We start from the raw sequence: 27,997 nt of genomic DNA on the forward strand, positions 1-27,997 counted from the left end.
CATTTCAACTCTCTGATCTCGGAACAGGACTTGTTTGTGATCCCATCTCTCAGTTACACATATTTCGTCGGGGTAAAGTGAGAAATTTAGGAAATAAGCTGCAAAAGTATCACATCAGCAAGATGAGATTTCCACCCTTGTGTTGTTCGTGTTTGTGTTCGGGCTTGATTTTTGTGTCAATTTTGCACTCCATACTTTCTCAAGATGTGGAAGATAACGGGCTTATTTTCGTGACGCCGAAAATGGACGCGTTTTCAGGTAAGGACTGTTTTCTTGTAAATTTATACAAGTGTCGGTGAATGTACAATAAAAAGTAAAAGTTTGATCGGAAATGGTCACAATTGAGATTTTATTATTTTTAAACAAACAATGGGCAAGGAATCAAAGAGCGGATCGAAATTTCAGTCTTGTCGAATTTTAAGTGTTTACTTTTTATTTTTTACTCTGTGCTGCCGTTTTTGTACAGATTTTATTGGCTGCACACATTTCTCCTTCTCTCAATATTTGTACATGGGAGAAAAAGTTGGGAAAAAATATTTACAATTGCTACTTTTCCGAAAATTGGAAGCCGAGATCATAAATTTAAGCCAAATTGGTATTTTGAACTCGAAGAAACAACTCAACTAACTAAGCAAAGAAGCAATTAATTTGCATACGTACACGCATGCAATGTCGACGGGAATGTTGGAATTATTATGTAAGGTTTTCTCTTCTTACTGGACAGCTATTTAAGCGCAGTCTGATCACGTAATGCACAGAATTGTGCATAGTTTTATAGGAAAATGGGTAAAAATGACATGATTACGACCATGAAACCGCTCGCTATAAGGGAAGACAACTCCTGCCGCGTTGGTGGGCAGCTTTTGGGCTAAAAAGTTGACATAATTTGCTACAAATGTTGTCATTAGTTGACCCAAACGACATGACGTCCAGCAGGGGAGGCGGACGCGGAGGGGGAAGAATTTTAGTACGTAAACAAATAATCCTTTCTTAATTTTCTGCGGAAAATGGAAATTTTGGGGCAAATTTTGTTGAAAATTTCACACAAAAAAATAATCTTATTGAGATTAATAAATAAATGAATTCATTAATTCATTAATTAATCATTTCTGAAATGACATATTTTGTATTTCAAATTTTGCTCCAGTTGTTTTGAATTTTTGAAATTCATCGGAAACACTTGGACAATAAATTCTCCGTTTCTTCCTTTATTTCAAAAATTATTCCAAATTCGGGGCAAGTTTTATTTAAAATTTCACCAGAAAATAATCTTATTGAGATTAATGATCATTTCTGAAATGACATGTATGTTTTTCAAATTTTGCTCCCATATTTTGATTTTTTTTCAATTTACGGCTCCCTCAAGGATTCAGATGGAAATAAAAAAACTAAATATTTTTACTTGACATTGAAATCATCATTACCTTATCGGAAATCTCATCTAAAAGATTCAGTAGCCATTTGAGAAATGAAATTGGAATTATTTCCTCATCGGATCGGACTGGCCTGGATCCTGGTTAAAAATTTCCTACCGTTATTGAATTGAAACGTCCATTACATTCACTCCGGGAATTTGTTGACCTAGTGGTTTCGTTTTCATGTCCCGTTGTGAAATGAGAGGTAACTCACCATAAAAAACTATCCGGTTACCTAACCAAATATGCTGGATTGGATACTCCATTAAAAAAAGATCATACCCAAGTTTGTACACACGACGACGATGATCAACTCATCATCATTTTCTTTCCTGCGTTCTTATAGATCTCTGCAATTTCAATTAAGAGAATGAAATGAAATCATTCCCTGTGAGGAGTAAATTATGGATTCTGTAACTGCCAGCGTGGAGAGAGAGGAGAAAATTCTATTTTTTATCCATTCTTCCGCCTGAAGCAAGATTTCTGAAAATTTTATTATCTACTTACACAAGACTAATCCTAAGTCAACAATCAGATTAATATTACCCGGCATGGATTTATCTCTGTAATTATCTCTAATAATTAATTATGGTTAATTTTTAGTATCAAAATATCTTGCACAATTTGCTATTTTAAAGACAAATATTTTCCACATTTTTCCCCGTTTTAATTTGATAATAATTATTATTTTTTGAAATTTGCAACCGTACAATCAAAGAATAATAAGTCTTTGAATGACCTGGATTTTTACAGTAATAATAATATCTAATGAATTATTTTTAATTTTTGGCATCAAAATCTTACAATTTTTAAATCAGAGTTACAATTTTGAAATATTTCGTTCAGATCGATACGAGTTTTTGTGTACCACTAATTTTTTTGTGTAAATCTTTATAATTTTAAACCACGTACTTATTTAAATTTTTTGACCCATATTTATTTTTTGAGTCTACATTTCATAAAATGTTGAAAGGCTTTGAAATCTTTATTTTCTTTTTTGATGATGGTCGTCTGTAGACTTTGGATTAGTTTAAAGTGCTTGAATCTAATCGAATAAAACTACTAAACTCGTCTTCTTCTCCCATATTTGGCGCATTCAATGGCTTCGAAACAAATTCTAATACCTTTTAATGAGATGTGCACATATTTTACGTACGAGTCTGAACTGAACCTGAGTGAGGCAGTAAGACCACCGGAAATCTGGATGGGATTTCATTCCTTCAGATGAAGAAATCTAAATCCAGTCCGGTCAGGCACACGACCATTTCATTCCTTCTTATCAGAGGGAGGATATGCATTCATTTTCAACTTTTCCATTTGATGACGGTCAAACTTTGTGCGTGTGTTACCTAACTTTTATAGGTCACATTTTCGAAATATTTCCACATATTATTATCACACCTTTCTAGGTTTTCAGACATGGATATTTCTGCTATTATTTGAAAAATACGCAAATCTTTTAAACATTTTTTTCAAAAACGCATATATTTTGTAAACATGTTTGAATTTTCTTGGAAGGATTTGATTTTCGGGAAACATTGAGTAAAAAAGTGGGGATGAGAGGAAGAGAGTGTGAACAGTTTTATGTTCGAGAGTGCATCTTCATCTTGGCCACGGCAGGCGAGGAGTTCCGCGGAACATTGGCGTTGTTGATGTTTGACGACGTCTCATCATTCATGATTCAAATGGGATTAAGGAAAAGTTAGTTGTGGCTTCTGACACGTGTTTGCTAAGGAAGAAGGAACCAAGCAGGGTTTCAAAGTGGAAACTTTCTTAAAAAAGCTTAAAAACGAATTTAAATTTTGAAATTTGGTTTCGACATTAAGTATTTTTTAATTGCTGAAATTTGATGGTAAATCATTTCTCAAAAAAAGGCGAGTTCAAAAAATGAGTTTTGTGTAACACGTGTTCATAAAGAAGGATTTTAAAACTATGAATTTTGTTAATATTTTTTGTCAATACTCAATTCCGAAATTGTTTTATTCAGAAATACATATTTACCAGTGAGTATTTTAGATGTGCGTCATTTGATACAAAAACTATCTGTGTGGATTTATAGTTAGATTAGTCAAAAATTAATTTGCAATCAACTTTTCAATTCTGCAGCAAATTCGCAAAAACTTTTGCATACGACGTTTTCAAATGGGACGACAAAATGCTCACGTAACTGCACCCTGCCTACAAAAACACCCACCAAGAAGCCATTTATTCTCAGATTTATCCGATTTTAAGACTCATTACGACTGCGAAACTCTGGTTGGATTGAAGCACACACAAATTTCCGACCGGATACCGTACATACGTTTTTGACTTCCTTCTTTCGGGTTAATCTTTCTGCAAGAGAAACATTTCTCTGTCGCAATTTGTAATTGCATTGTTTGTTTAAACAAACTATTTCCTCGTGAAGAATGGTATTTAACGAAAGGTGAAATCACATGACGTGACACACAGAGTTTTAGAATTCCCAAGTCTCTCCAACGATGATATGGGGCTGCTTGGGGGGATCAGCATCATCATTTGGCCATATTTTACACCCTGTTTTGACACCAGCAGCTCGACGGCCACACTGACTTTTTTGTTAGCATTCCTCCTCCCAGCCGAGAAATTGAAATAAATCCAGTCCAGCTGCGTGTACAATAAATATGCGCACATGTAGATCGGATGAACAAGATCCCATATTTCACCAGTTCGTCTCCAACCTGTCATATTTTTGACCAAATTTAACCTTTCTTACTTTCCGCATTCCGACGCAGATCCCGTGTTGGCCTTATAATCAGAGGGTGGATAGGTATTTACGAAAAATCGTTGAATTATGTATTTAATATTTAACAAAAAAACGCTAAAATATGCATGAAATGTGTACACAAAACATAAGAATTTTAGCAAACTTTCAATTATTGAATTCAATGTTCTAGTTTTTTTGTAGTCCAATTTCCTTGAGCAAAAAACTTCGTCTCAAATCGTTGCAATGTCATTGCATTTTTGAAAAAATATATAATTTTTTTTGCATTTTGAAATATTGATGTCTGAAAACCTAGAAATATGCAACACTATGTAAAAATATTTTGAGATTTTTGTGATCTATTCGAGTTAGGCAACACACACCCACAAAGTTTGACCGTCATCAAATGAAAAAGTTAAAATTAAATGCTTATCCACCCTCTGCTTAAGCACGATTTTTTATGCGATTTACCACGCAAAAAAAAACAGTGAATAAAAAAGGTGTCATGTCAAGGTTAAAATTTATCCGAGAGAATTTTGAAACTTGTTATTTTTACCACAGTTTGAATAATCTGGGAGCAAAAGATCAAATTTTTACAGAGAAATCTGTCCCAATTTTTTATCCCCAGTAAAAAATTACGCCTTGCCAATTACTCTCCGAAATAGCGATACATTTCTGGAGAGTCGTCGTAGTCGTAGTTAAAATTTTTTTGACAGTGTCGCATAACAAAGTTTGGAAAAAAGTGGGAGAACTTTTAACGAAATTCTTCCCTCTGGAAGGAACGAAATGGATCATCTCCATATCCGTTTTTGGCCCGAGTGTCGTCGTGTCAGGCGACGGATGAGGAAAAAATGACACGTCTTAAAACTCGTGTCACGGGTGAGTAAGTGAGATGCAGGTCCAAATTTGTTACCAGACTTTTCGAGTGAGTGTCACATTTCGCCTCAGCGAGCTATAAGTCAACCAAAAACAGATTTCATTCATGCAGAATGACTTTTACGATTTGGATTCCCATTTCTCGCTCGGCTTTAACATTTCTGAGCTACTTGTTGATCTCTGGGATCGATAGAGACATTTTTTGGGGCTGGATTGGGATCCTAATCCGAACGCTGGAATGCCACACCTGGTGATACGGACAATTCTTCTGGCTATATCGTGACCAAAGGCAGGGGCTGCGGAAGCCGTGGGGACATTTGGGGACACAGGGTAAAGTAGGCAGGGGTTTATATAACATGGGGACATCGAATATCTGTGAGGACATTGTACCCCTGTCCGCGGCCACTGAGCAAAAGTGGACTCTAATTCGTTCTCCAGTCGGGGGCGTTAATAAGAGAACCGAGCTCTCTGAATTGGTAACGATTTGATTGACACGTGTGAATCTGATTTTAAATGGGAGAAGAAGAACACAATGCATCTGATTGCGTGCTATTCATGATTTTTACCTGGTCAACAATGCAGAGACACAATTTCTCCTTTTGTGGGATGCGATGCTAAAGAGTTGAACCAATTTGTGGGCACACATTTCCAAGACGAAGCGACTTTTGGGAACGGGTGGAAACGTTTAATGGAGGACTTGGTGACTCACTGTCGAAATTAGCACATTTTTAATCATTTCTCGGCTCTGAGAAATTATTTTAAAATTCTGGAGGAGACGTCTGAAGTTTAAGCCGCTTTCAGAAAAATTGGAACTCATCGAAACTCGCGAAAACTCACCGTTATTCAATTAGTCAACTTACTAACCACAAATTTGTCGTTCAGAATTTTAAAATAAATTCCCAGATCCGAAAAAAGTGCAAATTTTGGCGATGAGTCATTGAATCCTACGTTAATGGCCTGGTTGGTTAGTTATTCTCGTTGTCGGACAAAAATATATAGGTGGTTTAATTAGCACATACAAATGCACTTTTTTAAATTTACGTGGTGGTGAACAACCCATTTTCAAAATGCATTGATGATTGGAATGAATCCAACTTGTAATGAAGACGATCGTGCTTTTTGTCTAATTTGTCGCGAAAAAATAATTTGGCAAACCATTACAGCAAAGAAAAAATGGTCTACACGAAATCACGGAAAATTATGACTGCATGAATAAATCTGTCAATTCGATCCCAAACTGAACACATCTTGTCACGGATAAATTTGGCCTGTTTAATTCATGAAACGAAAGTAGGACACGATTGGAGTTTGCTAATTCGAGACCTTCTAGAAAACCCAAATTCGCAAGGTTTCCATCCTTATTGCTGGTGTTTTATCTTTATATTTGATAGATTGACCCTTACGGGTCTCCAAAAATTGCCGTAATCGGAGGTATTTCACTCCAACAGCGGCGGGGCATTGGTTAAAGTTTTCAACTAGCAATAATCCCGACTCGGTATAAACCTCATCGTCTAGGATACTGCCACTGCGCAAAGATAACTCACACTCACATCTCCACTTTCACCCCACGCCGGGACACACTAACCACAAAAGATGCGGATTTTTACCGACTTACCCAGCACCCGGTTTTGCTTGTCTTCCACTCTAAATTAAATTTTCGTAAAGAAAAATCGTACATTTAACTTTTGGTGCATTCATATTTTCAAGTATGGCGTCAGTAGGTGAGAATTTTGCAAAAAATCACAAATTTTGAGGGGTTTCGTATAAAGGGATGGTGCACAAAGGATGTGACAGATTTTTAGGGAGCAACATTATTTCCTTGAATGAAGAATACGTGGCATTCGATGAGGGAAATGTCAAAATTTGGGGAAATTTCCAACATCCTTTACGTACGGTCCTTTAGAGGAAACTTTGTTAAAGTTGTGTGTTATGACATTATTTTAGCGTCGAAAAATTGAGAAAAAAATAAATTTAGACATTTGTTAAGAGAACTGTAAGGTTTTTTGAAGTAACAGCCTTCAAACCGTCTTTTAAATATTTCTAAATAAACTTAAATACGTAAATCGTTCTTAAATCGCAATTAATCTTTGCACAATGAATAACTTAAAATTCCCGAAAATTTTAATTACAAATTTCAACCAAAAATGTCTATTTAAACTTCATTATTTTTAGTAAATAGTGTTCACTTGTAAATCTAAATTCCGTCTGCAAAATTTTTTCCCAGTTGAGAAACTCTAGCGTCAAAAACTGGATTTCATGAAAGTTTTATTTTAGCAATTTTAATATAGATCAGAGACATTTTGAAAATAATAATCATTAAATAGATTATTGTGTTTAATCTTCAATTAAAGTTTTCCCAAGGAATCATAAAATTTATTTCTTCATCTCATTTCTCACAAAATCGTCACTTTTCAGTCCTCCTCCTCCTCCCCGTATTAAATTCCGCAATAAGGAAACGAATATATCTGCTTGGTCGTCGTCGTAATCCTCTTTTCACTGCATTTTCGAGCCTGAGATGAAGTGTGTGATGGCCTAAAGAAGGCGACGTGGAGGAAGAAAGTGAGATAAGGGTTTCGTCGCAGCAGGCCAGCAGCCATGTCAGTGTACGGAATTCTGTACCTTTTTTTGCTACATATGTACAAACATGCTCAATCTCACATCTCAGCTCACATGGGGTGAGATGTGAGATGTGAGACGGAGACGAAAATGTCACTCTATTTACTTCCTTGCTCTTCCGAACCAGATTTTGTGATTGAGTGAACCCCGTGAAGAATAATCTGGGTTGAGTGTCAGTCTCACTTTGCCTCCTCACCACCACGCCTAGTTTCTCGTACACATTTTGAGACAGATTTTCAATTAATTTTGCCTACCTGATTTCTGCAAGGGTTTATGTACTTATTACGAAATGAGATTATGTATGACGAGTACGAGGAGTAATGTCATGTGTCATGTCACGTGTGTCAGGTCAGGTCTGGTGCCACCAAGAAATTTGACATTTACGTCCCACCCGACAGACAGCGAAAAATGAAATTTGGCGATTTATTAGCGTGTCTAAATTGAATTTTTAACCTGTCGTGCTTCTTTTTTGGGTAGTAATTGTGTCTCAATTGCGGCATGATAAGCTTATTTTGGCATTTTATGGAGCAGATTTTATTACTGCATCAATCGCCCCCAGATTATTGTATCACTTTTTACTCTCCGTTTGGTTTTATTCTTTTTTTATTCGATCTTTTAAAAATTGAAGAGTGTTGCAGATTTGTCCATCTTGATTGTTACATATTTAGAATACATATCGTCGTTGAAGGTGCAAATCGGAGTTTCTGTCTGCTGCATCCCATTTTAATGTCCATGTTGAAGAACTGGATATAAGAAATGTACCGGCAAACAAATCCGATTGACCCTTTGGCATCTTCAACGGCGATGGTAAAAGCGTACCCTGGCTGGTTTTATGACGCAATTAACCTCCTTTTAAAGGGTGACATAGTCAGCCCACCCTGCCACAATATTCCCAAGTACTGGAATCTATTGAACAACAACAAGTGGACAATTTGTACCTTGATCTCGTTAAATTTCTTTTATTGGAAGTCCTTAAATTCATCACACTTAGGACATGATCGTCATAATAATGACGTCAAATTAACGAGAAAACACTAAATTTCGGATGTCTGTTCAACTTGTGACAAAAATTCGAATGAAACAATAACCACGTTCATTCGTATTTACAACTTGTCGTAGCGACTATAAAATTCTAACCGTCCCATGTTTTACGTCCGTCCCATCAGAAATATATTAAGCAACGTGACTCTTCTTGCTCTTACGTAACCTTTAAATATCTACCAGCAGACCTTAAACCAAACCAAACCGACGACTCTTACTTATTCTTTTGCCCAATTATGTCCACAAGATTATTACCACGATGCATGGCAGAAAGGAGCGGAGCAAGAGTTTTTTTTTCATATTTGGAAGTACGCAATGTTTTTAGTGCCAGCAATTCTCTCAACTTGGAATAAAATATGATTCACAAGGTAAGCAAGTAGGAAGGGAAAAGGTGGAAGTGCAGGATCCACGAGATGACGTATCGACCAGGTCGGAATGCATGGGTGTGTAAATGATTGCGACACTTGAAACAATGCATCATTCCAGTCCATGCATCGTTCTCTTTTTTTTCTTTGCCAAAATTTGCACCCGGCTCGTCGCTGGTACGATTTCAGCAAGATATGCAAATTGAGGACAATGTAAGAATGAGCAATTAGTGCGGACATAGAAATATTGTGACATAGGCGCAGCAGAAAAATGTGTAATGAATTATTGGTTTTTCAACTATGGACAATTTAGCTGATCCACAGGTAGGCTTACAATGCAACCATCATATCCTCCGGAGAGGCGTGGATTGGAGGAGAGACACAGATCGTCCGTTTTATGGACAAGATCAGTGCTGCGTTTCTTGCGGGTTGACTAACGTGCATTTCTTGCACTGAAAAAAGAAGTGCGAGAAGTATGAGGTGCAAGAAACTGGGAGAAAGCGCAAGAAATGCGAAGTGCAACAAACTGGGAGAAAGCGCAAGAAATGCGAGGTGCAAGAAACTGGGAGAAGCGCAAGAAATAAGCGCCATCCAGCCACGCGACGTACAAAAAATAGCGGTGGGGGCTTAGTTTCTTGCGCCGTGTATTTTTTGCAGGTCAAAATATATACCACTTTCTCCCCGTTATTTCTTGCACCCGGAACAAACACTGGACAAGATGGTACATATTTGTTAGAGAGACATGGATGGAATTATGGTGGACGAGCTGATGCATAAGCAATAAAATCAATATTCTTCTAATACGTAGGCATAACTTATTAAGGTGACATACATGTGTAGGTTTGCATACGTCCGTACGCAGGTGACACGTCAGTTTTGACAGGTGGCATCCATACTTGGACATGACGACTTATGTGTAAGGGATCATGTCCATATACATATGCACTTAATCGACACACACGCACAGGTGACCACGTGCACCTGCTGGATGCATGGACACTCTTTTCCAGACCAGACCGACGTTCGCGTAATCTTCTTAATGGCGAAATTAAATATGTCAAAGTCGTTCAATTGACTGATTTCTCAGGGCAGAAAAAAACTGGGTCTTCTGCTGGGGAAAGCTTGGGTTGGAATGAAATGAAAGAAGCGACCTGTTGCAGAAGGAGGAAGAGGTTTTCTTCCTAAGCCGTAAAGATAACCTTGTGATGGAGATGTTATTATGGATCAAGGAGATTTAATGAGGTGGTGGAATTCCAATCCTGGACGACGCTGGGATTTGTAAAAAGGTCAATATTTTCTGGATGAGGAGGGTGAGTGGCTGGATATGTGTGTGCTATCTCATTTGTTGGTCGTTATATGCATTTCATACGTCTCTAACATGTACATAAAGCGTATGAGATAGCACGTAATGCACCCCCTTAAACCACGATTAAAAATCCTCCTTTACTCAATTCCGCTAGTTACGTAATAATGAAACCACGTCGTCACAGCCCATTTTCTTTTCCGCCTCTTTAAACAGTAATTAGTTTTTTGTCATAAATTAAAAATCTCCTCTACATATCTTAAACGGAAAAGATTTCTTAATCAGAATGAAAGATCATTCTTAAAATCTGGGATAAAATCAGATCTAGATTTTTTCCAAGATAAGAAAAACAAGTGGCAACTACTGAATTTTATGAGTGGGTCATAGTTTTCCGTAATAACCATAATTATAATTTGTGAACCCTCCCAAACCCACCTGCAATTAAAACGTCGCTTCCTACATATTAATGATGACGAGGGAAAAAGGGGTCAAAATAGTCGTAAATTTGGTCCATCCAAATAATTTAACGATTAGTCGATCCCTATTTTTATACAGATTTTTATATATCGGATTAGAAAATACGCCGCATTTTTTTCTTGTAAACCGGACCGGATTTTCCATTCCCAGAGAAGAAAGATAAAGTGTTGACGTTAATAATAGTAGGGTCGAAAAGTGAATTGAATGGCAGATTGTTCAAGATTTTGGTTGGGATGAGCTGAATAAGGAAATGGTCAGGCTTGGCAAGGATTACTAGGGACTCGTTGAGTTTTTTTTTCTGTAATTGCCATATTTCGCCCAGATTTGTTCCACTGTTTACAATCTGACGCCTGAGGGGATCAAATTACATAATCTACGAACGGACGAAAGCTGCTGATTTCTTGTAATCGTGGGCTCACTTTGAAATCCAATTATTGTGGAAAACCGGAAAAGATGATGATGAATAACGAATTGGCCAACAGTTCCATAATTTCGAGAAAAAATGGAAAAAATGGTTTGTTGAATCCGCAACGATTAAATGTTTGAAGCTTGTGCAAATATTTATGAATTATTAAAAACATTTATTACATTCTACACATTTTGGGAAGATGGGCAAATTGGAAGTAAATAAAGTTACCGTAAATCATGCACTTTTAAAGAATTTATTTAATTGTGGATCGTGGAGGCGATGAATGAAGGGTAGAAAATTTGCCATTTTTCAAGATTTCGTTCTCTAATTGTGTGGAAATTGTGGATTATGAAAAAATTGCAGGTGCAGATAGTTTGAGCTCATATTTAATCATCGTGGGAAAATGTACAAAGTGGAAAATAATTCATCATCAATTATTGATAACAATTCTTGAGTCATGAAATACATAATTTGCATGCATGTAAAATTTCCTGCTTCTCAAATTTTTCCTTATGGCGTGGAAATGTCTACAAATTATGGAAACATTTATCAAAAATTTCCAGGTGCAGAGTTTCCATTTATATTCCTTCCTCGTGGTGGGAAAGTCTGCTAATTATAATTTGTCATAAATAATAATTTCTGAACCGTTCTTTTTCTAATCGAAATAAAATACGTGGGCAGAATTTATTAAGAACTTCTGAAACCTTGCGTATGTACCAAGGGCTTTTTATTTACAGATCAGGAGACCATTTTTTCCAAGTTTAGCTTCACGGCACACTCGGATTGCGTACGACATTAAACCACAAAAGGGCTCTATGATTTCTTAAATCGGGCCCTTCTCGCACCGTAATGAATCGTATCCAATTGCTGAATGGATACGTATTATCACCATTTGCATTCCACATAAATAAAAAGCACAAAAAAACCCATACAAAATAAATGCATCGATGCTCGTTATACTTACGCACAAAAGTTTTATTACGTAATAATGATCTATCCATCTCCATTCTGTGCGAGAGAGCATAATCCCATTGTCAAACAAGAAACGAAACCAAACCACACATTGTAATGAAATGAAAGATGAATGGTTTCGAAAAAGGCAAATATATGACATGAAATGGGCACATTTTCCTTCAAAAAAATGGTTTCTGAGCAAATCAGAGATGCCCTTTCTCAATTATCCGTCCTCCGATTTTTGTAGAAATAAAGTAAATAATCCATCAACTGTCAGTGGTCCACGTGTGTGACAAATTATGGATCATTAGCAAGGACAAGATTATCCTTAATTGTTGTAACGTGGTTTTAGGATAACATTTTGTTATTTTTGGGTATAATTTGGATCTCAGAAAAATTTGATGTGTCGAATAGATGATAAATCATAGGAGATATGTTACTTATTTAAAATATGTGCCTATAATTTAACACACGACTCGATGACTCATCGCCAAAATCGTCACATTTTTAATCTTTTCTCGCCTAATCTGTTCTAAATTCTGGAAATGTGCTGATTTTGAGTCAGCTAGTCCTAGGTTAAACTATGCAATCGTTCCATTTCTAATTAATTCTGAGTTTATATTGTTTTCGGCTTAAAAAAAGTTAATATTTTTTGAAAATGTTTAACCATAATTCCATTTCTGAATTTTTGTGAATTTATCTATTTTCTAAATCATATTTAGATATTTTTTTCTATTGTCAACCGCTTGAAAATCAGATGCCATATTTCACCTTGTGACTAAAAGTATCCCATTTACAATTTTTAAAGAAGGTTGACGATTATGATGCTACTTTATTTACTCCTCCTGATTCCCATTCCGTATAAAAATTCCCCACAAAAAAAAAACGAGATTTCCATTCTATTCGGGTCACGATCACCATTATTATTCCCATTATGACGAAGATGATACTTACGTAATGAAAAGGTCCACTCGAACCAAAGGAATAACGAAAGGTGCGCACAAAGTCCGGATTTCAGTCCCATCCAGGTTGCATCCATCTAATAATAATATTTCTAAAATGATGATGAAAAACGCGACGGGGGTCAGTTTTAAGGGCTTTTTAAACGGCTGCTGCTATTTTATTACTGACCTAGGTTTCCACCAGTAGGTGCTGAGATCCATCTGCGGCTCAGGCTTTTTTATATGCTTTTATCAGGAAACGTTATGCCTCTAAATGTCAATTTATTATCAAGATAACGTCACCCACGGAAATATGAAACGTGTCAAAGGGACGGTTTGGGGTGGAATTTTATGAATTTTGTGGTCTTTGAGAACCACGGGAAAATTGTAACTTGGGGAAAATAAGGATATATTTTTATCCTGAGAGAGGTCTTAAGTATGTAATCGTGATCCGTTTGTGTGTCAGTTTGTGTGTTTGTAGAAATGAAATTTTAGGTGGAAAAATTACATCAAAAATGTGAAAAATATTTTTTTAAATCTACCTTTGTCAAAACATTGGTTTCGAAATAGGTACAGCATTTGTAATGAATTTCACGCATACTGATTTCTTGAATCGTAAATGTAATGTCCATCTGTCTGTAAATTTGAAATTATTCTTGCTGGATATACTGGAAAATTGATAAAAACTAATAATTTTTTTAGGAAAGTTAGTTCGTATCGGGATATTTTTGGATTTGAGAGAAGAATGGGACAGTTTTTCTTATGGAAAATTATTCATTAAATTCAAGAATGTATGTACTTGCAAGAGTAGCTTCTGAACTAAAGTTAGGAAAATATCCTATATATTTGAAGGCAATCTGTCATCTGTAGCCAAATTTGTCACAATATTTACACAAATGTGCGGAATTTATTTGTGTGGAAATTTTCAGTTGAAACATGTCGATTTCTGACTTTTAGGGAAATATTATTTGATTTATTGACAAGACTTTGGCATTTTTACTCTCACTTCCGCCGAATGCATGGACTTTTGCATGTGAGAAAACAAATTGTGGAAACAGTTTAGCCAGAATTGTATCGGGTTCCAACAATCCTCATCTATTGAAGTAGTATTTTAAAATAAACTTTGATAATAGGAGCTCTCAAGGCTAAAAAAATGAGCGAAATGAGCAATGAGCAGAAAAATAAAAAATCCGATTTTTCTGCTCAAGCCTTGAACGTACCACTTTTTTTATCGATCATAATTCTTGAGAATCGTGATCTTTATTTGTGGAAGTTCAATTATTTGTTATCATTTTCATGGTTGTAAATTCAGTCTCATAATTCATAAAATTCCGAAAATAACTGAACGTCAAGAGATATGAGAATTTTTATCATTGTGGTCTTAGCATGGCTTTTAATGGGTTTCAACAACACGCATTGTGAAAATATTGCAGGAGAATTAATGAACAGCATTATCTCAAATAATTCATTTTATGTAGCAGCAATAAACAATTTTATAAGTCAAATATCTAAAATTTAGATTTAATAGTTTCCAATTGAATTTTGAGTTCCAGTGGCTTCGCTGAATCGTAATTTTATCGCATTGAAAATCATTTGATTTCATGTAATGGATGGAAATGACCGCACTTTTGTCCAGAGTTTCGTCTTTCTGAGGGTCAATCCCAAAACCCGACTGGTTTAACTTCTCTTTAGTCTTTGTGTACGTTTTAAGAAATCTGCCAAATCCATTTTTATTTGACTTTCTTCGCAGTTAAGGGCCAAAGCATCTTGGAGACGACCAAGGAATTCAGTGCGGTTGGTCACCTGCTCAAACATTTTTTTGCGATTAAGGATTTGGTCATTCAAAATTACATGTGGATAACAAATCATAATTTACCTTAAATGCGGTGTTATTGTCGACGACATAATTTGTCATGTCAATTTTTATTTGTGGTGTCCAGCGAAATGTTTTTCGGCCGCCTACCTCCACTTGTTACGACAAATTACGGGATTTACAACATTTTCGACACTGGTACTCTTAACCTTGGTCTTGGGACCCATAATGATAAAGAATATGTTTTACAAAACTTTACTTAAGTTTTAAACCAAAAATTGAAGTAAACAAACAACTGATTTGCTGATGTGGAGCAGAATGAGCAGGATTATGAGAGAAAAAATCAACCCAAAACTCGATTTTTTTGTTGAGCAAGAAAATCTGATTTTGAGCGAAATCGCATGCGCACAGCCGAGCACAAAAGATCAGAATGAGCGATGAGCAGAAAAATCTGCTCTTTTTTAGAGCTTTGAGAGGACCTAATATATCTTTTTTGGCATCAATGTTTAGCAAAATCAGAAATCGCTCTGCTGAAAATTTTCCCATCTTTTTAGAAATAAATGGTCTCTGAAAAGTGTGTAATTTTGAGCGAATTTCACACAGTTTCGTAAACGACGATAAAATCGACTGGCTATATCACTTTTATATCACTTTCAGATTTTACCTTTGTTTGAACCAGGTGAAATTTTACCTACTTTTTTTTACTTTCCTTCGTCTTCTTATTTTGTTAAGGGTCTCGTTAGAAATCAAACCCAACTCGTCTCAATTTTTCAATCTGTCTCAAAACCCGAATAATTGTGGGGTGGAGTACGTGCATTTTTTATGCATACGTAATTTCGTTGGTTCAGGATTCTTATCTCAAAATTCAATGCAGCCCAATTTCTAACGCAAGTCTCACCCTTTCCGATTTTTTGTACACCACCACCACCACCATCGCGTCTTAATCAAGCCTTAAAAAAGGGCCCAAGCCACACACACTCTATTTTTACCTCAAAAACAGGCCTGGGATCCACCCAATTCACTGATTAAACCAGACTTTTCCCGTCTCGACAATCATGTCAGTGTGACAATGATTGAACTTAAAATGCTAATTAAGCCTAGAAGGGAGACAAGACAAGGGTCTCCTACGAGTGATACGAGTGATGGGATGACAGCTCTCCCTCTAATGTGAGGTGATACCAAGTTATTTGTTTAAGATGAGGCTTATGGAATCAGAGTGTCTGTCGGTCCGTCTGTCTAGATTGAAATCAATTGACTGGAATAATAAATAAATAAAAAAGATACTTGACCTATGACCCAGTGAGGTCGCCAATGCATTATTATTGTTACTTATTTTTTTGCATTTAAGAACATCAGTTCTGTATGAAAAATATATCCTGCTTTTTTCGGCCTTATTGAACCGTCGTGTCTGTCTAACTGTTGATTGACGTGGACAGTAAATTCAAAGATAGGTTTGATACTGGTTGACCTATGACCTGGTGGGGTCACAATTACCTCAGAATTTGTGTACACAGTAAAAAAAACAGCTCCACGTGACCCACGCCGATTTTTGAAAAGAAATGTATCTTGAAATTATGAAATTCTTCTGTGTCACCTGACTCGGGCTTATCTCTCTCTTCATACAATTTTTTTCCGCAGGTGGGGGCACTACGGCGAACGAGATTCCCATCTTCCCATCCAGCACGGTCATGAGCACGTCCCGACATCGGGACCACGATGACGACACCACCACCACCACCAACCTCAAGAAGAAGAGAATTCTCAAATTTCTGAGAAATTTCCGCCTCGACTTTTCCAAATTTGATACGACCTGTGTCAAACGGGAGGGTCGTGGTTTGACCGCACCCGCCGTTTCGCACGCCCGTGTCGTCAAATATACGAGGTCAGTGATTCCTCAAGTTCCTAAAAGCCTTGTGCTTCACGTAGTCCTCGAGCCTAGATTTTTTCCTAAAAAGTGGGATACTTTCAAAAATAAAATGAACTTATACCCGTTCAAAAGATAACTTATTTATGATCAAAGTTTCCCAAATCCCAATTTTTGTTTTATTCCATCTCGATCAAACTATGACCTTCAATATCTTTTGAACGGGTAGAGATACAAATTTTATTTAAATTTTGAAATAGTTCAAATTTTTGGGTATATTTTTTACGCAAATCAATCTCGAGAACACTAAATCGCAAAATGTGAATAGTTTTGAAATCTAAAAATGAAAGTCTAATTTTTTCCAGGCGACGAAACCGCTCGCGAGACCGGAATTATTACGTGATGGCGTTATACGAATGTTTGGAAGGCTATGATTTCCCTCTGGAATCGTCCGACAGGTAAAATAAAAATCCTATGACTGAAAATACACTAAAAATATAGTGTAACTTTATTTATCGTAAAAATTGTAGGATGTTTTGCTCGAGAAACAAGTGGGTGGGACCGACACCCGTCTGCCTCGCCAAAGGTGAGACGAGGTTTCCGTAATTTACACCACTTTTTGAAGGGCATTTATTCATATTTATAACAAGAATAATTATTCAGGTAATAATCTCAGCGACAGTTTAATAATAGAGCAACATGCTCCACGGTGCGGTGGTGCAGCTAACAATTTAAAAAATGGACAAGATTTATATTTCCGTACGGAAAAAATGATTGTGTTGAAAAGTTGGGTGAGAAAGACAAGTCTTGGAAATATTGAAATGCTACTCTTTTTTGTGACACGATTATTAAATTAAATCGAAAAATTAATGAAAACCACAAGAATCTTTAAAACATGTTTTCCGGTGCCGAAATTACGCAAATTAAATAAAAATAAAAAAGAGGACTAAAAAAGTTATGTTCTATATGAAAAATTAGGAGAGAACTTCAAATATCAGGAAATATTGAAATGGGATTCTTCTTTTATGAGATGATTAATTAAACGAGAAATTCTGCAAAAATTACGAGCAATTTCAAAACATGAAATACTACATTGAAATGCTTTACCTTTTGTGGGAGTAATTCATTGGAAATTACGCGTATTTTTAAAACATTTTACACCAGAATTTTATCAACATGAATAATTATTAGGAACTTTGGACGAGTCCGACTGCATAAAATGTGACCAGATCTGTTCCCACGGGTCGGAGGGGGACAACAAGTCGGGCGTGGTCTGTTCCTGCTACTCGGGCTACGAGATGACCTCGTCCTCCACCTGCGTCGACATCAACGAGTGCCTCACCGATAACGGGGGCTGCACCGGAATCTGCTTCAACCAGCCCGGCTCCTTCCAATGCTACTGCCCCGCCGGGCATCAGGTCGGCCCCGATGGGAAAACATGTATCGATGTAAGTAGAAGATGCATTGCAAAATTATATACGTGCAAATTAATTTTGCACGTGCCAATTGAACGCAGAGGAACGAATGCCTCCTCCGCAACGGGCACGGACCTTGTCAGGACGGCTGCGAAAACACGCCTGGAAGTTACACCTGCTCCTGTGAACGAACTCCTGGCACGAAACTAGGATCAGATAAAGTACGAGAATTTTTTCAATGCATAAACTATTTCATAAAATTTTGAATTTCTAAAAACTTTGAAAATTTCTGGCTCAGCACTCCTGCGAAGACATCAACGAATGTGACACCAACAACTTTAACTGCTCGCATGGGTGTCTGAACACGTTTGGCACTGCGTTCTGCACGTGTCCGAAAGGTTTCGCCTTGTCCGCGGAGAATTACAAGACGTGCATTTCCGAAGAAATTCCTGAGCCTACCACTCAACCCCCACTCCCACCCCGAGAGGAGGAGGACCAGCCCCCCGAAAATCTCGAGCTGCTCAACACCCTGGTGGCCGACTGTCCTCCGGGGTCAGCCCTGGATTCCGAGAATTCCTTGATTTGCGTGGAGCATGCGGACTGTTCCGTGGAGAACGGGGGTTGTGACCACATCTGCATCGACACGTCCGACTCGTACCGCGTCTGTTCTTGCCGGAAGGGGTACGAACTCGTGAATGGGACGGCGTGTCGCGACGTGAACGAGTGTGACACGGAGAACGGGGGCTGTGACCAGGACTGCACCAATATTCCGGGCACTTTCTTCTGCTCATGTAAACCGGGATACGTTCTCAAGGAGGATAAACGCATTTGTGAACGTATGTGCAATTTGGACTAAAAATAGTTGCAAGATTAATTCATTTGTGCAAAATAAATAATTGCAATAATTCTGAACTTTTCGGACGTCTATAGCCGATTTTGTATGCAATTTCTAGATAATATGTAATTAATTTGTGTAAAACAATTTCAGAATTGCTCTTTTTGCACATTTCTGAAAGTATCATTCGAAATTTTATTTGTCAAGATAATTTCAAATTGACTTAACTTATCATTTCTAAAAAATTTAGCCGAATTTTTAACAAAATAATTGCAAAATTCCATAATTTTTTTTACATGTATCTTCAATATTTTGGTCAATTTCTAGCCGAATTTTGTCAGGATCCTCCCCTCCTCGTGAACGCATCTGGCTGGGAGTGCGAACACCACGACACTCTGAGAACCACGACCTTATCCACCGACGGCTATTTCCGGTCTGGGACGAAATGTCGCGTCAACTGTCTTCCCGGCTTCTCTTTAACACTCCTCAACGAAATCGAGACCACCATTTTTGGCAAGCAGGTCAAAAGTTTGGGGGGCTCAAACTCAAAATATGTCACGTGTTCCGGCGATGGCACGTGGAGTCCCGCCGATTACGAGGAGACCGTCGCCTGCACCGCGTCGAGTTGTCCGGCCCTGTCGAAACCCGAATTTGGCACACTTTTCCCCGAAATTTGCTCCTCCTCGGACCGAATTCAGTTGAACACGCAGTGCCTCGTGCTATGCGAGGTGGGTTATTATCCAAAAAATGGGAGGCTGCGGACCTGCTCGAAAGGGTATCGATGGAGTCCAGAAGATTCCACGGTCTGCATCCGACTCCCCGCGACGCCACGACCCTACATCCACTGCCCCTCTGATGTGAAGGTGGACCTCATGCCGGGGATGGCGTCGGCCTACGTCAAAATCCCCCAACCGCAGGCCAACATGGATTGGTACAGGTTCGTGAGACGTAAAAACGGACAACGGAGGTTTTCTCAGTGTACTCTCAGATGTTTTATTAAACTTGTGTCAATCGATCACAAATTTAATTAGCGTAAAATTTTCAAATGACACTATCTGCGAATTGGGGGACCTCCATTGTTAGTTATTTCTGGAACTAATTATTGAACTTTGACCCCTTCAGATATGTCGAGGCTGATCCGACCTGGGCTAAAAATTTGGAATGGGAAGTCCCCGCCGGCTACACGCAGTAATTCAGAATTATTTAAAAATTTACTCGAAAACAAGTTACCAAATATCTTTTAGGGTCACTTTTACGGCTCGAAGTCCAGTCTCCAATGACACGGCGGCCTGCCGCTTTAAAATCCATGTGATCGGTAAGACAAAAATCTTAACGTGTTCTCCAAATTATTTTATAAAATGTGCCCATGTAAATTTTCCAGATCTCGAAGCCCCACGCGTTCAAGGGTGTCCAACGTCCTTCGAAGTGCGGCTAAATCCTGGAGAAACGTCGCGAGAAATGTGGTGGTCCGAGCCCAAGTTCACGGACAATGTGAAGCTGCACTACGTCCAGCAGAGTCACAATCCCGGCCTCCTGATGACCGACGGGACCACGCACATCAACTATGTCGCCGGGGACGCGGAGGGCAACAAGGCGCGATGCTCCTTCTCCATCACCGTTCATGGTACGTACCTCGCGCCCAGAGGGTGGATATGCACTTATTTTCGACGTTTTCATTCGATGACGACCCACGGTCAAACCTTGTGCATGTGTTCCCCCAACTCTTGCAGATCACAAAACCTACAGACAGTGTAGTGCAGACTCGATTTAGCCCGAGTCAGGGACTGAGGGGATATGATTCACCGAGTCAGAGCCCACTTGTATTGTTTTCAAATTGACCGACATAATATTGCCAACCTCCGTGGTGTGGGTGGATGGTTGGCTAAATGTTTGTTCGATATTTTCTACCATGTGGTACCAAATTTTTGCAGGATTACAAATCCTTCCCCTCGACTACCATGAATAGTGGCTTCTTTAACATCGTGAGCTTGAGATGAGTCATAATCTCACAATTTTTCGTTCAATTTGTGCTCAAACACGGTCGTGGCGATAAGCGCAGTGTACGCACATATGTCGACAACTCTGAGGAAGAGGTTGTGTCCGAAAATGGTGCAAATCGGATAAGAAATGGATAAGTTATGGCGAAAAAAGATTTGAGATTTGTTGAGAGTTGTTGCGGTTCAGCAATAAAATTGAGCTGAAACTGTGGATGAAAAGTGAGAATCTGCAAGGCAATCGAACTCGTCAAATCGCTTCCATCTCAAAATTCTGACGGTCCCTCAGAAAATTTTGAGATGGAAGCGATTTGACGAGGTCAATGGCCTTGCAGATTCTGAGATTTCGGGGACCCGTTCAGCCAAATCTCACTGCACCGCAACAACTTGTCTCACATCTTTTTTCGCCATAACTTATCCATTTCTTATCCGATTTGCACCATTTTCGGACACAATCTCTTCCTCAGAGTTGTCGACATGTTTTCATACTGCACTTATCTCCACGACCGTGTTTAATCATTTCGTATTCTTCCATTAAGATCTCTCCTAAACCAACCTCTCTACGAAATTTCAGCTCGATATGACAATTTTGAAAAATCAGTATGGGTCATCTCATAGGGTCCCTCAAAATGAAAATTTTCCACCTTTGTATGAATTTTTTTACTCAAAGAAACTCGACCACAAAAAATCGAGAGCATTACTTATATTCGGATCGGAAATTAAAATTATTATTATTTTTTCCCTGCACATTTTGCGGTTTTTCGTAAATACATATCAGCCCTCTATTAATAATTATGGCGCAATTGAATAATTGGAATAATTTTTCTCCTTTGTAGGACCGGAAGAGTACGAAATGGCGGATTATTCCTACTACACGGGAACAAATAATTACCACCGGCACATGATCATTTGCCCGAATTTGAAAACGGGCAGATGGACGGTTCACTACGCGTACTATTTGCCCCCCGGGTGTCGCTATTCCACGTCGAGGGGGATTTTTTCCAAATTTTTTAAGCAGTCCAGTAGCAGCAGTAGTAGCAGTAATAGGAACAGGAGGAGAATTCTGCCTCCTCCTCCCACGCCATCCTCGTCGTTGTCGCCGTCACACGAAAATCCTTGGCGTCACGGGACGAGGAACAGCAACAAGTTGTTGGAGAAGGCAGAATTATTGTTGTGGAATCAAAATCATCATGACGAAGAGAAGGAAGACACGCAGAGGAGGAGGAGGAATTAACTTTTTTTGAAAACAATTTTGTGACACTTTTTGATATTCTGTAATTAAAACGGCGTATTTGCGCCATAGTTAAACTATTCATGGCGCAAGTTACCAATTAGTTTAGGGTTTATGGACTTTTATGCAAAATTTAACGATTTTGCGTACATGTGTAACTTTAACGCCGATTCAAGTTAATTGAGTAAATCCTCAAGCCCAAGTAAAATAATAGGTTGGTGGTTGAAAAAATAACGTTGTCAAAAACGAAAATTTTTAGATTTATTTCAGAAACGTGAGATGGGAAGAAATATATTACGTGTTTTTTTAAATAGTAATTTCAAACTTTCAAATTTCTTTGTCATTTAACATTTGTCTCAAATTCTTGTAAATTATATTAAAATATTTCCTATTTAAAATTGATGAGAAATTTGTAAAAAAGAGAAGGTGGATTTTTTTGGGAATACTTTATTTTAATTGATTTGTTCATGTGATGTGATTATTATAATTATTGAATGAATCCATATAATAATAATTGAGTATACTAATTAATAATTAATTATTATGCATTAAGTATGTAATTATTTGTGCAGTATAATAATTGCCCAATTATGTCCTCAAAAGACAGAAATTGTATATTGTTCGCCACCCAACCCAAGGAAAAGGTCAGTGTATAGAAAATAATTATGTAAGCTATTTAATTAAATTGATAATTAGGTTGGATTTTTTAAACCTTAAAAATTTGTACCGCAATTAAAATGAGAATAATAATTAGGAACTATTAATATACTTTAGAAGATTAACTAAACAATAATTATGGTAATTTTGTAATTGTTGAAATTATAGACCACCATACCACGTGACAGGAAGTCATCGATTCTATTTACATAATATGGTCACGTGTCATATCCGACGTACTTATTATGTGCCAATTATTTTTAATGTACAAAAAAACTTGTCGAATATCCTTCGTGTTCATAAAAATAAATAAAATAACTTGTTTTTTATTTGAATTTTTACAAATTTCACCCAGAATGGGGTGCACGTTGGGCCAAGACTGACTTATGGGCATAAATATGGTCATCAACTTGTCTCTCTAGTACCGTGTAGCCATGCCCGTCCAAAAACTCATCCAATTCAGTACGTTCCGTCTCGTTTAGAAAATACACTTCTATGATCATCAACTAGATAAATTAAAACAAAAAAATACATAAATAACTAATACAAATACCATTATATGAATCCAAATACGTATTAAAATTGGCATGTCTAAATTAGACAGTCTAATTGAACTGAATCGACACATTTCTTCAGAAAATACGCAGGGTTTTACACAGTTTCTCTGCATTAATTTTCTAACTCTCTTGAGAAAGTACTTGCGGAAAAAATACAGACAAAATCTTGGGGATTTTACATCATGGGAATCAAAAACGGAGGGGCTCATGGGGCTCAAAATGCTACATTTTGGCAAAGTATTTTGCCCACCCGTGCGAAATCCTGTATTTTTTCTGCAGAAAATGTGCCTGAATTTTCGTACTACTAGATAATTGTTACAGAGCATTAATTCCAGGTGAACATGTAAATAATTAATACCTTGAAACGAATCTTATCGAATGGGAAATCTCTCAAAACGTCCCTTTCCACGCCTTCCACATCAAACGAGAAGAAATCAATTTCCTTAAATCCTGCAGCCGCGATAATCGTGTAAAGTGGGACTGTCTCGACGTCAAAATAGGTCCAATTCGTGGGAATAGGCAGATTCCAAGCGGCCCCTAAACGCCCACTGTACGACCACTTTTCAGGGTTGGAAAAATTCACCTGAAATCCATCCATAAAGATAATTATTACTAATTTAATAGTGAGTGGTCATTTCATATTTGAGTATTTGTATGTTACAATTTTCGGCTGTGCTGATGTCGAAATGCAAACGCTGGCAGTCCACGATTTCCTTTTTTTCGTTCGCAAATACGACGCCACGGTTGGATTGCACTCGATCAAGAGCCCCGTCCAGTTGAGGTCAGTTTCCAGGAAGAGCGTGTGAGAGTGGTGTTCTCCCTCGTTTGCGCCCGCCTCCAGGAAGGTCCCGCTCCTCTAAAAATATGGAAATCAAAATTTAATTCAAATTAAGAGGCAGTCTGAAGGGGTCAATGCGCTTTCAGGGGGAATTTTTGGATTTCAAGAGTATTTTCCTGCCTTCGGGGGCATAAATTTTGGGTCACGCATATGTCAAATTTGGTTAAAAATAGACAATCTTAAGGAAAAATGGTTTTCAATCCAAAACTCCCCTCCAACTGTACAACTGTACAAATAGCTTAGTTAACAGTGTAAACTCAATTCAAATAATTAAGGAACCAACAAGAGTCACTCTTACGTCACAGACTCTTATTGATCACATTTATGTTTCCTTTTCTGATAAAATTAGGCAGGCAGGTGTCTTCTCCGTTAACACTTCAGACCATCGGTTTACATTTTTTGTTAAGAGAAATAAGCTAGTCAAAAAACCGTCAAAAATAATTGAATTTCGTTCTTTTAAGAACTTTGATGCACAGATGTTAGGTAAAGAGTTAGAAAATTTGGATTGGAGTGTAATTGAAAATTCTAGCGATGTTGACTCACAATTACTTTATTTCGAATCCACAATTCTCAGCTATCTAGATGTATTGTGCCCCATTCGTAAAAGAAGACTGCGTGGTAATGCTGGAGAATGGATGGATAGCGAATTATTAGATTTAATCAGGAAACGGGATGCATTGAAAAATGAATTAGATAAAAATCCAAGTTTAGATTCCAAACAAGAGTATAACAAACTTCGAAATTATGTAAAAAACTGTGTATCCGCCAAAAAGCGACAACATTTCAAAGATAAATTTTCAAAGTTAGACTCTCAAACGATTTGGAAGACTTATGATGATTTAATTGGAAGAAATGTTAGACAGAATAGCGAAATTCCATTTTTAAAAGTTGGTAATGTTTTAATTTCTGACAAGGATACTATTTCCGAAAATTTGAGCGATAATTTTATATTAAAGAATGATACCCCATCCAATGTAGAATCGGATATCATTAGCTCTGTGAAGGCTGATGCCTTATTTGACAACGAGAACTGTATAATTAGCAAAGAAGAGGTAACCAAATGTATATCAAAATTAAAGCTTAAGTCTTCGCCAACAGATAAAATTCCGATCAAAATGTTAAAACCTCTTTTACCATTTTTAGTTATACCTCTAGCTATGTTTTTTACATCAATCTTTTCGACGTGCAATTATCCAAAGAAATTTAAGGAATGTACAGTCTTACCGTTATATAAGGGGAAAGGTAGCTTGACCAATGCGAGTAACTACAGACCCATCTCATCTCTTCACTCTCTCAGCAAACTTTTTGAATATTTATTAAAAACTAAACTTATGAAAAAAGTAGAGTCACTGAAGATTCTTGATGATAATCAACACGGATTTAGGAGTGGGAGATCATGTACTACGGCATTAACTTGTTTCTCGCAAAATATTTTTAATGAATTGGATGTACCAAATAATTTAGTTTTCGTTGTATTCATTGATTTGAAGAAAGGATTTGACTCACTAAATATTAACCTACTAGTGGTAATGTTGCGTAATGTATTTTTGATACAAGGAAAACTGTTACTTCTAATTTCCAACTATTTAAGAGATCGATTTTATTTGATAAAAAATGGTAAATTTATGTCTAAACCCTTCATAGTTAACCGGGGAATTGGCCAAGGTTTTGTGTGTGGTCCAAACTTGTTTATTCTATTTTTATCAGATATTCATGTAGTTCTAAAAGTCTGTTACTACACTATCTTTGCCGACGATATTTCCTTTGTCGTCAGCGGAACTAACCCAAAGGATGTTCATGCAAAGGTGGCGTCCATTTTAATTAAACTAAATGAATGGTTTATTGTTAAAGGACTGACAATGAACTGGGAGAAGACAAAATTTATGATTATTAGAAAAAAGCAATGTAAAACGAACGTGAATAACATCTCTAATATTATGATTAATGGTAGCGAAATTCGTAGAGTGAATACTTATAAATACCTAGGGGTTTGGATCGATGAACACTTTAGTTTTAAAGATCACGCTGAAAATGTAAAGAAACGGGTGTGTGTAAATATTGGAATGATTCATAGATTTAAAAGGTATATAACACGACATATGTTAACTGTTCTCATCAATGCCTATGTAAACTCAACGGATTATTGTATAACAATTTGGGGTCCGTCTAGTTTAGTTACATTTAAGGAAATTCAAGCAAAAACAAATAACTTGTTAGCTATATTCTGTTATCCACGACTCACAAAATTTTATAGCAAATCGTTCTGGAAAGGTAAATCTGACAGAAATGAACTGAAAATTGCCAAAATTGAATGTAGAAAATTGCATGAGAAAGTGAATTACAATGTTTTGCTCGAACAATTCAATCTGTTATCTATAAATGAGCGACTTCAACTTGAGGATCAACCGTTGACCAAATTAATACAATGTTTACAGTGAATAGCTCCGGACATAATACTCGTAGTAGTCAGAAGCTACAAGTGATTCAGCACAACTCCGAGTTATTCACAAATTCAGTCAAATATTTCAGTACTAAGTTATGGAATAGTTTGTCCTCTGCTACAATAGATCAAATCTTAGATTCTGACCCAAAAACTGCAGGAAATGTTCGTTCAATTTTGGTAGAACATGTCATAAAAAACCGTTATAATGATGCATAAATAACCGCATACAATAATAATTAGTAGTTTTGTAAGGAATAATGTTCGATAACGCTTTGAATGTCACGTATTTTAGTATGTATTATGACTTAGTTTAACTAAATCTTTCTTCTCCTATTTTTTCGTGTTACTTGATGAAAACCAGTCATTTCATGTACTGATCGAGAAATAACACATGAATAAATGCTAAACAAACAAACAAACAATGGAATACAAATTAGCTTAAAAAATATCAGACCTTGTTCTTAAAAAATTTTCTGGCCCACTTTCCATGCCCGGTCTCCGGATTTTTGGGGTTATTTAACCGATATGGCACATATTGTGGTGGGGGTGGCGACAAATATCTTGTTCTCGTGTATCGAATCAGTTCCGGATCGTGCTGGTCCAACCGATCAAAGTTAATCTCCACGTAGCTCGTCCCTTCTAACAAATGAAAACATGTCTACATAACTTATGCCAATGGTGTGAATAGTTTAGCTATGGCGCAAGTTGAGTAAAGTTTACTTACGGTCGATAGAATTGACCTGATTTCTGGAAAATAAGACATCCCTCGAAAAAAGCCATTGATATGTGGATAGAAAAACTATTAATACAACAATTCCTGATAGCGCAAATTTAGAAGCAAATCTTGACTTGCAAATTTGACGCATTTTTAATTTTTATCCCAAAAACTGACCGAAAGAATAATGGGGCGAGTTTTCTGGACGGCAAGGAGTGAAAATTATGTTCATTTATGAAATATGAACCTAAAATAAGTTAAGTCGCCATGGCGCAGCCTCTGTCCAGCTCATATTCGAGATGTCGACTTATCTTATTATGCATGTAGCTTCATGAAAATATTTTTTGTACAATGGCTCGATTTCTTGCGAAATTAGGTCGACATTTTTACGTCAGGATGGAAAATTATGAAAATTAATTAAACGTTAAAATCAGATCTCAAACTTAGAAAAAGACGCACATTTTAAATGTGGTCTTAAGATGAGTGTACCACTACATATTATTTGTTTGAAATTTT

The 27,997-nt window shown here is 37.1% G+C and overlaps 2 protein-coding genes and 1 non-coding gene across 3 annotated transcripts; 1 reads left to right on the forward strand and 2 right to left on the reverse strand.

Moving 5' to 3' along the window:
- Positions 1-23,257, forward strand: LOC118433481. Its single transcript, XM_035845429.1, has 12 exons — positions 1-258; positions 16,571-16,814; positions 17,162-17,254; positions 17,327-17,382; positions 17,988-18,244; positions 18,313-18,432; positions 18,510-19,047; positions 19,374-19,983; positions 20,169-20,234; positions 20,291-20,361; positions 20,428-20,670; positions 21,877-23,257. The coding sequence occupies exons 1-12, from the start codon at positions 123-125 to the stop codon at positions 22,272-22,274; spliced, it is 2,832 nt and encodes a 943-aa protein (XP_035701322.1). The 5' UTR covers positions 1-122; the 3' UTR covers positions 22,275-23,257.
- On the reverse strand, positions 6,409-6,550 carry LOC118433483. The gene has a single exon (XR_004833405.1). It is a non-coding gene; the product is annotated as a U4 spliceosomal RNA (small nuclear RNA).
- LOC110862303 (protein Star) lies at positions 23,246-27,997 on the reverse strand. The gene is made up of 5 exons (XM_035845430.1): positions 27,491-27,997; positions 27,221-27,405; positions 24,147-24,341; positions 23,844-24,068; positions 23,246-23,434 (listed from the first exon to the last, which is right to left on the reverse strand). The coding sequence occupies exons 1-5, from the start codon at positions 27,630-27,632 to the stop codon at positions 23,276-23,278; spliced, it is 906 nt and encodes a 301-aa protein (XP_035701323.1). The 5' UTR covers positions 27,633-27,997; the 3' UTR covers positions 23,246-23,275.

Source organism: Folsomia candida, unplaced genomic scaffold (assembly GCF_002217175.1).
Source record: "Folsomia candida strain VU population unplaced genomic scaffold, ASM221717v1 Fcan01_Sc054, whole genome shotgun sequence".
Classification (NCBI taxonomy): Eukaryota; Metazoa; Arthropoda; class Collembola; order Entomobryomorpha; family Isotomidae; genus Folsomia; species Folsomia candida.

What these genes read in the sequence shown, in the direction of transcription:
- LOC118433481 (XM_035845429.1), top strand. Translation starts at nt 123, where the DNA reads ATGAGATTTCCACCCTTGTGTTGTTCGTGTTTGTGTTCGGGCTTGATT. An exon ending in CGAAACTAGGATCAGATAAA is followed by an intron (nt 18,433 to 18,509) that starts GTACGAGAATTT and finishes TTTCTGGCTCAG; the next exon opens with CACTCCTGCGAAGACATCAA. An exon ending in GTCCCCGCCGGCTACACGCA is followed by an intron (nt 20,235 to 20,290) that starts GTAATTCAGAAT and finishes AATATCTTTTAG; the next exon opens with GGTCACTTTTACGGCTCGAA.
- LOC110862303 (XM_035845430.1), bottom strand. Translation starts at nt 27,632, where the DNA reads ATGCGTCAAATTTGCAAGTCAAGATTTGCTTCTAAATTTGCGCTATCA. An exon ending in CATCAGCACAGCCGAAAATT is followed by an intron (nt 24,069 to 24,146) that starts GTAACATACAAA and finishes GATGGATTTCAG; the next exon opens with GTGAATTTTTCCAACCCTGA. An exon ending in TCGATAAGATTCGTTTCAAG is followed by an intron (nt 23,435 to 23,843) that starts GTATTAATTATT and finishes TAATTTATCTAG; the next exon opens with TTGATGATCATAGAAGTGTA.